General features: G+C 40.7%; 1 protein-coding gene and 1 long non-coding RNA gene across 2 annotated transcripts; one reads left to right on the forward strand and one right to left on the reverse strand.

Moving 5' to 3' along the window:
• Positions 1-753: 753 nt before the first annotated feature.
• arl8ba (ADP-ribosylation factor-like 8Ba) lies at positions 754-9,680 on the forward strand. The gene is made up of 7 exons (XM_080728974.1): positions 754-943; positions 3,514-3,594; positions 4,353-4,426; positions 4,574-4,667; positions 4,809-4,876; positions 5,512-5,582; positions 8,743-9,680. Exons 1-7 carry the CDS (start codon positions 821-823, stop codon positions 8,790-8,792), a joined length of 561 nt encoding a protein of 186 aa, XP_080585100.1. The 5' UTR covers positions 754-820; the 3' UTR covers positions 8,793-9,680.
• Positions 5,270-6,748, reverse strand: LOC308287731. Its single transcript, XR_013962155.1, has 3 exons — positions 6,442-6,748; positions 5,504-5,559; positions 5,270-5,383 (listed from the first exon to the last, which is right to left on the reverse strand). It is a non-coding gene; the product is annotated as an uncharacterized lncRNA (long non-coding RNA).
• Positions 9,681-12,536: the final 2,856 nt, after the last annotated feature.

Raw genomic sequence — 12,536 nt, forward strand, 5'->3', positions numbered from 1 at the left:
CCTGTATAGTGTATAGCCTATATAAGGAGAGAATGTGACATAGCTCCATTCAAACAATGCTGTACCCCTTCCAACTGTATTATGTTCCCTATTTTCAACAATTTTTATTATTTTGACACTTGCTTTGGCAATGAAAACATGTTTTCTCATGCAAAGCTCCTTTGAATTTAAATGAATTTAATTGAATTGTCTTTGGCCAGTGATGCGTGATAAAACAAACCTCCGAATCACCTTCCAGGAGAGTCTGAAACCTTGCTTACCCCCCCCCCCCCCTCCCCCCTGACCTTTAAATTGTAAATACCATTATATTTTTGACAGTTTTTCTTAATGTAGGCCTAATGTGTTTTATGTGTCTGTCACAAATTCACAATGTATACGAGTTAAAAAATGAGTTAAAAAAGGACAATTTACAAGCCCAAAAGCTTTTCTGAGGTGTCGATCCTTTTAGTTGAACCTGACCTTAGGCCTATTAGGCTACCAATGAACTGTGCTGTCATGAAACTGTTATGTAGCTTTCCTATGCAAACTTCTAATAAAGTCTTCAATCAATCAATCGATCAATCAATCAATCAATGCTGATGGTTGTGTCATTTATAATGTATTTACCTTTATGGATGCATTTCTGTGATGTTCCGGACGGGGGCGCTGGCGGACACATTCCTGTCCCGCTGGGTGACCGGTCATATGACAGCTGGCCGCAAAGCACTTCCCCTCAACAACAACACAACACAAGTCACACTGTCACTGATCATCACACACAGCAGCACAGCTCAGCAGACACACACAGGGTTGAGTGTGTGACCATCAACATCACACCACCATGCTGGCCCTCATAAACCGGCTCCTGGACTGGTTCAAGTCCCTCTTCTGGAAGGAGGAGATGGAGCTGACGCTGGTCGGGCTCCAGTACTCTGGGAAAACCACGTTTGTTAACGTGATCGCTGTAAGTTCATCATGCTAGCACCCGGCTAGCTGTACTAGCTGTGCTAATGCTACTTCCATCATCATTGTATGGGATCAACGTCAGCCCTCTGCTACGTTGGTGTGTTGCCTCTGCCTGTCGCTCCAGTGAATTATATTAATTAGGTTATTTTCAAGTTGACTGACTTATCTTTGATTGATTGAAGACTTTATTTGAAGTTTGCATCTCGAGAGCTAAACCTCTTACTTAGTGTTGTATGTGATTGTTATTGCATGGCTAGCTTTGAATGCTAATGCTAGCCTGTCAGCAGCAGTTCAGCGTACATTATTCAGCCTGCACATTGCTTATCGCGTTGGCCACCTGTTACAGCCCCACTAGTCAGTTAGCCCCTTTCATAACCCTGTATATTTGGGATGACAGTATCCCAAAAGGTATCCAGGGTTCTGAAAGGAGCTACCCCACTATTTAACTATGGTTTCGTTTTAAAGCAACTACTGCTCATTTCATACAGGAGGGCCATCTCACATTGTTACAGGTACTGAGTTGGGCTCTTAACAACTTATGGATATGTCACTTTCAGCTATCTTAAAAATCCTTCATTGACAAGGAACCCCCCCAACACTTCAGTTGACTTCAACCCACTATGTACTATACTTTTTTGACTGGGATCCCCCAGGGATCTATACTAGGCACCCCCTTTACCCTCTACCCCAAATAGCCAATCTATAAGCTTGTAGATGAGCCATTTTCATCAAATGTTTGCCCCAGAATAGGAACGCTATAGGGTTCGGTCGATGGTTGGTAATAAGCGAGGACTTCATTGCCCTTAAGTGACCAGACTTGTTTCATGGTCTAATAGGTTATGTTGCTCGGAATGTCACTCACCAGAAGCCAACATTTAGCATAGCTGTGCTGTCTTAATATCTTCTCGGCTCCCTCCCTGTATGTGATCATACATCATTTCAGCTCATCAGTGTGCAAACGCTGTCCTATCACTTATAGCTTGAAGCATATACGTCACTGGGTTGAGCACTTTAATACATTTCAAGCCTAAATCTGGGTGGTAACAGACAGTGTTGCACTTGAGCTCGCAGACACTATGACACAGAAACATAATTGGATGTCACAGTGGTTACAGTAACAGTAGCAGTGACGATGACTCCCTCTGTTGTCATCAGTGCCACATTTTTCATTGGCAAATGCCAAGCAAGGATTGACTCTGTCCTGAAACATGGGATTCTTGGAATTCCATGAAAAGCAGCACTTAAATATAAATAAATGTACCTTACCTTACCACTGCACATGTTGTTTGATTCCTGGAGGGCCATGCCACTCTACCAGCAAATAATACAGGTGATTTCTAGTCCAATCAGACAATGTTGTTATTGTAATCGTAGTAACATGAACTAGCCTAAATCACACCAGTAGAAGGTGCAACTATATCCAAACAAAGCACTGTAAAATGCATATACAGTCAACTATTAAAGCTATTATGGTTGTATGATTTACTGTGCAGCACATTCCTTGTCTGTTGTGTGTTTAGTCAAAACAAGGAAGTGAGTAGACATTGTATGGTCTTACACACTGTGATTATGAGGCTGGAAAACACCCTGCTTTTGAATACAATTCAATCTAGCAGCCACTTGTGCTCTTGTGCAAATGCCTTTTCTTTAATCTATATATTAACAGGGATTTCTCAGTAATCTGAGAAAACCCAGTTTCTTCGCTGGTGGGCATTTCCGACTTATGTCTTGCCTGTTTGATTGCAAGGCTGCAGCTAACTTAGTTCATCAAGGGATTGTCTCTTATGACCCAACCTGTTGTTACTGTATTTGCAACATGCATGGAGGCTGTACTGTAGGCGATTTCCTCAGTATTTCAAGCGGAAGCGAAGGAAAGGGAACATTTACTGACGTAGGTTCTGGCCTATACATTTTGTTAGAGAGTGAAATGGTCAGAGTGGGGGTGGTTCTTCCCCCTACCTACCCAGTCATGAGACTTGTGCAGTAACTTCCACTTAGCTTTGTCAGCTGACTACAGGCAGGTCATGTGCTTAAAAAAAAAAGTGTATGCCAGACATGCTAGTCATACTAGTCTGTTCATCCTGTTTGGGTTCATCACCGTGGCTCAAAGAAGGAAGATGCTAAAGGCTGCATCTATCAATAGTTTTCTTGGTGATAATTCTACCGATTACTTTTTCGATTTAATCAAATACCTGGGGGAAAAAATATCACACACACATGCGCGCGTCGCGCGCGCGCACACACACACACACACACACACACACACACACACACACACACGTATTGCAAGCAACTAAATTGATTCATCACTTAAGCCCTATTTAGAAGAAGAAAGACATTTAAAATATCTCACCCAAATTGATTGTTTTTCCAGTATATTTTACTAATCCGTATATATTTCTCAATTATTCCTGTGGGAACTCCATGTATATTATCTGAATCGTACAGGAAAATAAATAAAAGTATAATGCATTTTATTGCCACAAAAGATGGATGGTTCTCCAAGCAAAACACGTACAGAAAAGGTGCATTTCTATTCCCTAATTTATTTCTCTCTTTGTCTTACAGTCTGGGCAGTTCAGTGAAGACATGATCCCCACAGTCGGGTTCAATATGAGGAAGGTCACTAAAGGAAACGTCACCATCAAGGTAGATATGTGAACATTTCTCAAGGTTTCAGGGAACCCCAGGGGTCTTAAAAAAAAAAAAAAAACTTTTAAAGTATCAGTTGGGGGAAGAGAAGTTGACAAGCTAACCCTACAACATAAATCGTCTATTTTGTAAGCATCGTTTAGCAATAGCACTCAGAAACAGTTTTATTGTCACATCACAGGTTTACAGGTGGGGGGGTGGGGGGCAGAGAGGGTGAGCGAGGAGAAATAAAAAACATTTCAAAAGCAAAGATATTATCTACATCAGACCCAGCCACTGGGCTGGGAAATGGTGATCTACATATATATTGTATACACACACAGCATAAAACAGCAGGTGTTATCGAGATACAGTGCACTCCGCTATGCAGAGGGTTGGACGTCTCTGTGATACTGCAGTGGTTCCCAACCTGCGGGCCGGAGCCCACAGGTGGGCTGTGACTATTTTGCAATCAATGACTTAATTGATAACACAAAATTGATATAAAACTTTAAGGTTTAAAAAAAGGGGGAAAAACTGATATTGTGTTTCTCGGCTATGCTGTGTCATTCGGCTATGCTGTATCATAGTTATATTTGTCTGTATCATTTATGTTTGTTTCATTGTTGTAAGCGTGTACATACTGCTCTCTTGGCCAGGCGACTCTTGGAAAAGAGATTTTTCTCAATGAGACTTTTACCTGATTAAGTACAGGATACTAGTCTGATGTTATTTTGAAACGTTGGTCCTCTGACATTGTGCTTTTAATTCATTAGATTTGGGATATAGGAGGGCAACCAAGATTCCGGAGCATGTGGGAACGCTACTGTCGAGGAGTTAATGCAATTGTGTGAGTATTTAATTAAATTATCACTACTTTACTACTTATTTTGCTTACTTACTTATTACTTAACTACTTAATTATAGTATTGCTGAACAAATCACTGACAGTGACTCTGCCAGACTTTTAATTGTTGTAACATCGCTCATTTTGTAGATACATGGTTGATGCAGCGGATCGAGAAAAGGTGGAGGCGTCAAGAAATGAGCTTCATAATTTATTAGAAAAACCTCAGTTGCAAGGAATTCCTGTAAGTAACACCTATAAATAACCTTCTTAATTTGTACTATTCAATGTAGAAAGCAATATTTAATTGTGTTACCGTGTCCTAGCCCTTCCTTGTAGCGTTTGTATTAGTTAAAGTATGGTTAAAATTGTTCTGGACTTTCAGGTTTTGGTACTTGGTAATAAGAGAGATCTCCCAAGCGCTCTAGACGAGAAACAGCTCATTGAAAAAATGTGAGTATGAAATATAAAACAATGCACAACTAATTAGTAGTGCATTGTTTTAATGTTTTCCCACAGGCAACATTTTAACATAAGATTTATGGCTTTGATATAGAAACGTATACAGCAAAGTCTCATACAGTACCATCCCTGGTGTAGATCAAAAATCACTCCAGATCCTTGTTATATAATGTTTTATGTCATACCACATTACAAGCCTCTGTTTCTATAATGTCATACATTTAATATGCACCCAAAACTATTTGAAACAATATTGACCACGTATTGGAAATGTTAATTAACTAGTAACCCCCTTTCTGTTGTAGTGGGTGTCTTCATTTGACAGTAATAAAACAAACAATAACAATCATAGCTAAATGTTTAAAGCAAGCAAGCAAACAAATATGGTATTTCTGCTTTTCACTCCTATGAAGGGATGGGATGTTAATACTTTCATTTTCAAAATGCACCAGCTCCCTCTGGTGGCAGTAGATGGGTTTGCCGGCTGCTCTATTCAACCTGTTGGTATGCAGGGGAATAAGATTTCTAGTTGAGTCTATAATAACAAGTCATATTAATAATGATATAATAATGACATTTACAATCACATGTATTTGTTAATTTACCCCTTTTGCTTACCTGTAAAGGAACCTGGCAGCTATTCAAGACAGGGAGATCTGCTGCTACTCTATTTCCTGCAAAGAGAAAGACAACATAGGTGAGTTGGTGGTGGTGTGATTGGCCAAGGAGTGGAAGAAACACGAAAGCCTGATTTATACTATTTGCGCTGGTTTCGCACTCCCACACAAAATGGCAGATCTCCAAGCTGTGTTACAGTGGCTATTCTTGGTGTGCAAGACGTGCACACAACTAAGTGTGAATGGATCTTAAAAGATGTGCTTGTAAATCTGTTTTTATTTTTTATGTCAAAGTCCTCTAAAATCAGCATGTTTTTCTTATAATTGATTTAATAGTCAGATTAGATACTCATTAACCAACATTGCCATTTTACTGTATGTCTTCCTCCACTGTTGTTGTCACAATTTTGTTGTATGAAAATAACAGATCTACAAGCTTTCGTCACATCGCAATGCAGTGAGTTTGTTGCTTGGTAGATGTGCTATTTTTGGCGAGAGTACAGCAAAGTATAAATCGGGCTTCTATAAATATATATATATTATATATATAATATATATATATCTATTATATTTAAGTATTAATATACTTCAGTGTTCCAATATGTGCCACAGACAAAAACCTTCAACTGAACGCAGTACTTGCGCCTCATATTTTATATAGGCGCAAGTAATAATCTGATTCCAATTTTGGTTAGTCTAAAAATCAGATTTGGGCTGCCAGACTGAATACAACCTAACTCGGTGGTTCTCAAGTGGGGTCCAGGGACCCTCAGGGTTCCGAATGGACCTCTGAGAGTGTGCAAATCACCCTCGGAGTTACAGTATGGGTGTCGCTTGAAATATGAGAACTACTGAATTATCTCAAAGAATATGAACGGTGTGTTGTATCACTTCAATTATAATGAGTGTTACATACAGTACATACGTACAGTAGCCTACCTTGCTTGTAGGTTTTGATGCGGGGCATGATAATCATCGTACAGCTCGCCACAGTCACTACCAGCAGTGCGATAAATCCCAAACCACAAAGCATTAACACTGCAGTAAAGAAATGTCAGGGAGTTAATGTCATTTAAGAAACCATCATAAGACCTAGAAGAAATGTTTGTGTCATGCAGTAATAGGAGAAAAGAAGCTCAGAACATGTACCAATGTTGCACGTGTGGGGGGTCTCAGCAGCAGGCTCCTCTAGGGGTGTAACAGTGGTCCTTTGCTTAGGTAAATCTGGACTGCGGGTCTGGGGTACGCTGGGAGCGATATATCTTCTTGAGGTGGGCGGCGGTGTAATGACAGGTTCAGCATTCTCATCATTACATATGGGATCAGCTGTCTTGTTTCCTTTAACCTTGACACCACTTCTACATCTAGGCCAAAGGAAATAAGTAAAAAGCTGTTAACAGGATAAAATGTCCTTGAAAATCCAATGTATGCTGTATATCACTCACTATATAATAGGGAATATACGGTATATCAGAGCAAAGACAGCAATATATGCAACATACTCTCTCCATTTAACACAGTAGGTGTTGATGTCTTTGGAGAAATATCCATCTTCGCATTCATGACATACAGGTAGCCCTCCTAGGAAATAAATGAATACACATTAATTAATTTTTAGTATAAAGCTGGGAAATATTGTCTTCAGCACGTGTGCACCTACTGTACTGTATGGAACAAATGTCAGCAGTTTTGGATTAATTTATTCCCACTGATACTTAGATTATTACTTAGTAGACCTGCCTGGCATACACAATTGTCTTTAAAAAATGTATTTTAATGAATGTATTTTAAACAATTTATACACAGTATATTCTTTCTGTGTTATGAATCGGTGTTCATTCTGTAAGGGCACCATTGAAAAAAAGAATTCTTGGTCTCAGTGGAGATCCCCGAAATAGGTAATTAAATAATAAGGACCTTATTTCCTTGAAATCAATTAATGGAAAATAAATCTCATTGAAAGATTAATCAAATCATATGGTATGTAGGGTGTGATGATCCAATGGCACCTGTTGTTTTCAGTCCAGAGCCAGGGTCACATTTGCAGGTGTTAGGATCAGTGAACCTGGGACTGTATCCTGGACGACACTGGCATTTTGTATTTTCTGTTGACGAGCAACTTGACACCTCTTCACTCCCTGAGTAGAGAAACAAGACATATTGTTAAATTTGAACTACTTAGATATAGAATAGAAAAACAGTATCATTGTATAATTTCAATATTTTGAAACTGAAATTATAAATTAGATAGTAGTAGTTCATACATACAAAGTACAAATTGTTAGTATATACTGTAATTCATAATGTAAGGTCAAGTAATAGTCTTATAGAGATAAACAGTGTTCGATGCTATAAAACCTACCAATTTGGCACTTAGTGCAACGTTTGCATCGTTGAGAGTCATAGCCTCCAGGGTGGTACTGGCCAGCAGGGCAGTCTTCACATCCTCCATTCAAAGTTACCCTTTTACCTTAAATGTATTAACAGTCAATGGAAACATGTTTATACGTATAATTTTATCATTGTCTCACAGGGAAAGCATCAAAGTTAGAATGAACAATGAACCCTAGCCTCAATAGGTGAACATTCAGCAGAAATATGTGTACTTTCTGTGAAAATATTGAACATTCAGTGAAAATAGTCAGCCATTCTGTGAAAATAGCTGAACATTCTGCGAATATTTGGGAAAGAATTGCAGATCACAACACGTTGCAATCAACGATTTTAAGTGGTTAACTAGTTTTAACAATATACAATATGTGAGAAATAAACAAATGATTTACCTGCAGGGCATGTCACAGCTTCCAAACGGTTTATAAGTTGAGAAAAGTAGAAAATGTACACGAGGGCCAAGGGTAAACCACGTTTGAACTGAAGCATAGTGTGGTTTGTACTGTATGAAGTGTAAAGTGAAAATTAAAATGAAGAGATTTTTATCACTTCGCTTTTCGGTCTGGTGGCTGGGCGGGACTAGGTCCTTTCCAATGTAATTTTAGTCACTTCCTTTCTAAATTCTCTTTTCTTGTGAATTACGCTAAAATAGTATGAGTGAAAGTAAAAGTAAAGAAAAATGCTGAACAAACGCCTCTGTCTGGATTGCAGACCAAGTCATATGTGCTAACCGGGTCCATTTGGCTGAATTTGTACTCCCTGAGAGTTAGAGGGGTCGTGGAAATAATTACAAAAAAAAAGGTTTTGAGAACCACTGGCCTAACTCGGCACACCTTCTTCTCATTCCAGATATCACACTTCAGTGGCTCATCCAGCACTCAAAATCACGGAGAAGCTGAAAGAGGCGAGAGGCGTTCCTCGGCTGCATCTGCCATGTTACCTTCATGTCACACGCTCTTCACTCTGTGACGTCACTCCAGCTCACACACTGCAACCGTTCTGCTCACGTTGCCCCCCCTTTCTATAGTTTGACCCCATAACCCAAACGATGCACTACTAAAACGCATCGCACCCGAAACCAATTTTAGGGAGCCACAGAATCGGCATTATACCACTCGTTAAAGCCTCCGCTCCAGCCCTGTGGACGAAGACTTGAATATTTAATGTACTTTTTTTTTTTTTACCACGCCGGCATTACCTAATTGATAAAGGCAACCCCAGCAGATTGTAACACTAGTGTCGTACGTCACTCAAAGGATGGATGGCGTAGTCGAACCTGCCCTCTTGAAGTCACGCAAAATGTTCTTCACACACATGCCAGGGGAAAGTTGAAGTTGACATGTTGATGTTCCCTGTTTTGGACTTGTCCTTCTGTGAGATTGTATCCGTTTGATGGTGGCTGTCAACCTATTGCCATATCAAAGCGTTTCTCCCTGAGGACATTTCTGTTATTTTAGAAAAGACAGCCATGAAATTGTCACGAAATACGCGGGTACAGTATATACAAGAATCAAGTTGGTGAACTTTTTACTGATGGGAGATATGCTTGTATGAGGATAATGATTCTATTTAAAGTTTGAATGTACAGAAGGATGAAGCTGTAGTGGGTCAGTATGTTGGAATGCTGTGGTTTTGTGCTGCCCCTGAGCTGAGAGCGTGGCAGGATCGACTCAAAGTGCCTTGTGCAATATCTCTCACCTCGGAAGCAAAGCAGCATGTAAGGTGTGCCTACCGGAGCAAAGCACTCAAATATATTCAAGAAATAAAATGGCATGCTTTTTAATTTAGACGGTGTACTGTTCTTTGTAATCGGTGGTCTATCTAAAAAAAATAGAATATATTGAAACTTTCATATATTTCTTGAAACATTCATTCTAGATACATTGCCCATTCAGTGAATTATTCCAAAACTTTTTTTGTTACATTTTTAAATTTTGATGGCATACAACTCATGAATATCAAAAGTCCATATTTCAAAATATTACACAAGAACACTCAAACAAGGATTTAGAGAAATGTCAACCTTCTGAAGTCAGAGTTGCTTGAAGTCCAGTGGGAAGTTTCTGAAGTCAGTTATGATTTCAATTGATTTGGGATGCTAGGGCATCTGCAATGCTTTTTCACACAATATTCTATTTTTTTTTTAGATGAAACTCTAAAAAACTGCACAGTGCATACAGTAGGCTATACCCACCTTCACAGTGGACATTTATATGCTCACTTCTACGGTGTGCAGCAGTTTTTGTATTGTCACAATTTCAAATATTCTGAATCAGTGGTGTAACGTAACTAAGTACATTTACTCAAGTACTGTACTTGAGTAATTTTTGTAGGTATTTGTACTTACTTGATTATGTCATTTCAATGATCAGTACTTTTACTTACTAGTAATACAACTAGACCAGGTCACCTGGTTGTGCCAGACCCGCAATGAAAACTAGTATGGCACTGAACTAACACATGAACACACAGGATTTTATAGTCTCAGCAACAAAGCGTAGTGAGCTTGTAGATCGGCTGTTTTCACTAGTATGGCACTGAACTAACACATGAACACACAGGATTTTATAGTCTCAGCAACAAAGCGTAGTGAGCTTGTAGATCGGCTGTTTTCACTAGTATGGCACTGAACTAACACATGAACACACAGGATTTTATAGTCTCAGCAACAAAGCGTAGTGAGCTTGTAGATCGGCTGTTTTGACTAGTATGGCACTGAACTAACACATGAACACACAGGATTTTATAGGCTGAGCAGCTGGAAATGTTTGTGAGCTTGTAGATGGGCTGTTTTCACTAGTATGGCTGTGGGGCAAATGTTTTGCAGCACTGAACTAACACATGAACACACAGGAATTTATAGTCTCAGCAGCTCGTCAGCCAACTCAACTCAGCTGGTCCCGTACAGGTGACGGCACTCAAGGCAATCAGCCGAGCAAGGGAAGGGAGGGGCAGATGAGCAGTCAGAGGCAAACACAGGCACACTGAGGAAAAGAGGGACACTGAGGAAAAGAGGGACCGACCGACCGACCGACCGACAGACCGACAAAGCCTTATGTAGGCCGACCCCCTGGGTCTGGCAACAAACAAAGCAAAATGTTTAAAGCAAGCAAGCAAACAAATATGGTATTTCTGCTTTTCACTCCTATGAAGGGATGGGATGGTAATGCTTTCATTTTCAAAATGCACCAGCTCCCTCTGGGAGCCCTTGAACATTCAAATCGAGCAGTTTACCAATCTGGCATTTGGTCTAGAAACCTGAAAGCTCCATCTCCTGGAAAAATATAGCCTCAGCTCACGCTTTAGTCTGACACTGTGCCCTATTTTGTGTGTGTGTGTGTTCCATTCCTCCCGCACAGGCTGCACTGCTGCAACATTCAAATCGAGCGGTTTACCAATCTGGCATTTGGTCTAGAAACCTGAAGGCTCCATCTCTTGGAAAAACAAAGCCTGATTTCAGACTCAGTTCACGCTTTAGTCTGACACTGTGCCCTATTTTCGTGTGTGTGTGTGTGTGTGTGTGTGTGTGTGTGTGTGTGTGTGTGTGTGTGTGTGTGTGTGTGTGTGTGTGTGTGTGTGTGTGTGTGTGTGTGTGTGTGTGTGTGTGTGTGTGTGTGTGTGTGTGTGTGTGTGCGCGCGCGTCACCCAGTTAAGCGCGTGTGTCACCCAGTTAAGTAGAAGCAGTGCTCTTGCAAGCACAGGTCTCCGCCAGGTCAGGTAGGTTTTTTTTGGCCTCCTGGTGGTGCTATATTAGGCCAATGTGAAAAGGGTGCCACGTGTTCTTGGGCCTTTCCTGGTAATCGGAGGCTGCATGCGTGATTTGAGGCATTTTGTTCCAAAAAATGTGTTGACCCGCAACAGTTGACCCGCTGGTGGTGTTATAGCCATTGGCCAAAGTGAAAAGGGTGGCATTTGTTCCATGACCTTGTGGGAATGTGCTTGTAAAATTTCACGCACATCGCAGGCCGTGTTCATGATTTTAGGCATTTTGTTCAAAAAGGAGCAATCCTGCAAACTTTGGAATCAAATGTTGGCCAATTAGTATAGAGATATGATCGACATATCGGACAAATTCGTCGTGATTACATCACCATAGAGATACTGTGTAGTGTGTAGCCCTACTGATTTGTGTGATATTTGGATAAGATCTTAAGGATAAATACCAGTAAGACTCCCTAATCGGGAGATAAGCGACCGCCAGGTCGCAGTGTGATTTTAGGGCAAAATGTGTAGGAGCAGTGTCCAAAAATGTTTTTGAAAATATCGGCCTGATGGTGGCGCTATATGGGACAGATCCATGTTGATGACATGAGTGTAGACATACTGTGTACCGATTCGCGTGATTTTAGGGCAAAATCTGTAGAAACAGTGTCCAAAAATGTGTTTGAAAAAATGGGCCTGATGGTGGCGCTATATGGGACAGATTCATGTTGACGTCTCTCTTGGCGCCGCCGAGGCGGACGCGTGGTACTGGGTACTGGCCCCGGCTCTCCCGGTCGTTCCTAGCCCGAGTTACGGCATTTTATGTGTGCTGCAGTGGCGGGGGTCCTCCACTAGGGGCATCCATTCTGGAGCACCAGGAGTCGGTGGTCCCCAGGAATTCCCCGTGAACAGCCCCGTTTGGGTGGTCATTTGGTCATTTT

The sequence above is a fragment of the Nannobrachium achirus genome (genome assembly GCF_963921795.1).
Source record: "Nannobrachium achirus genome assembly, chromosome: 6".
NCBI lineage: Eukaryota > Metazoa > Chordata > Actinopteri > Myctophiformes > Myctophidae > Nannobrachium > Nannobrachium achirus.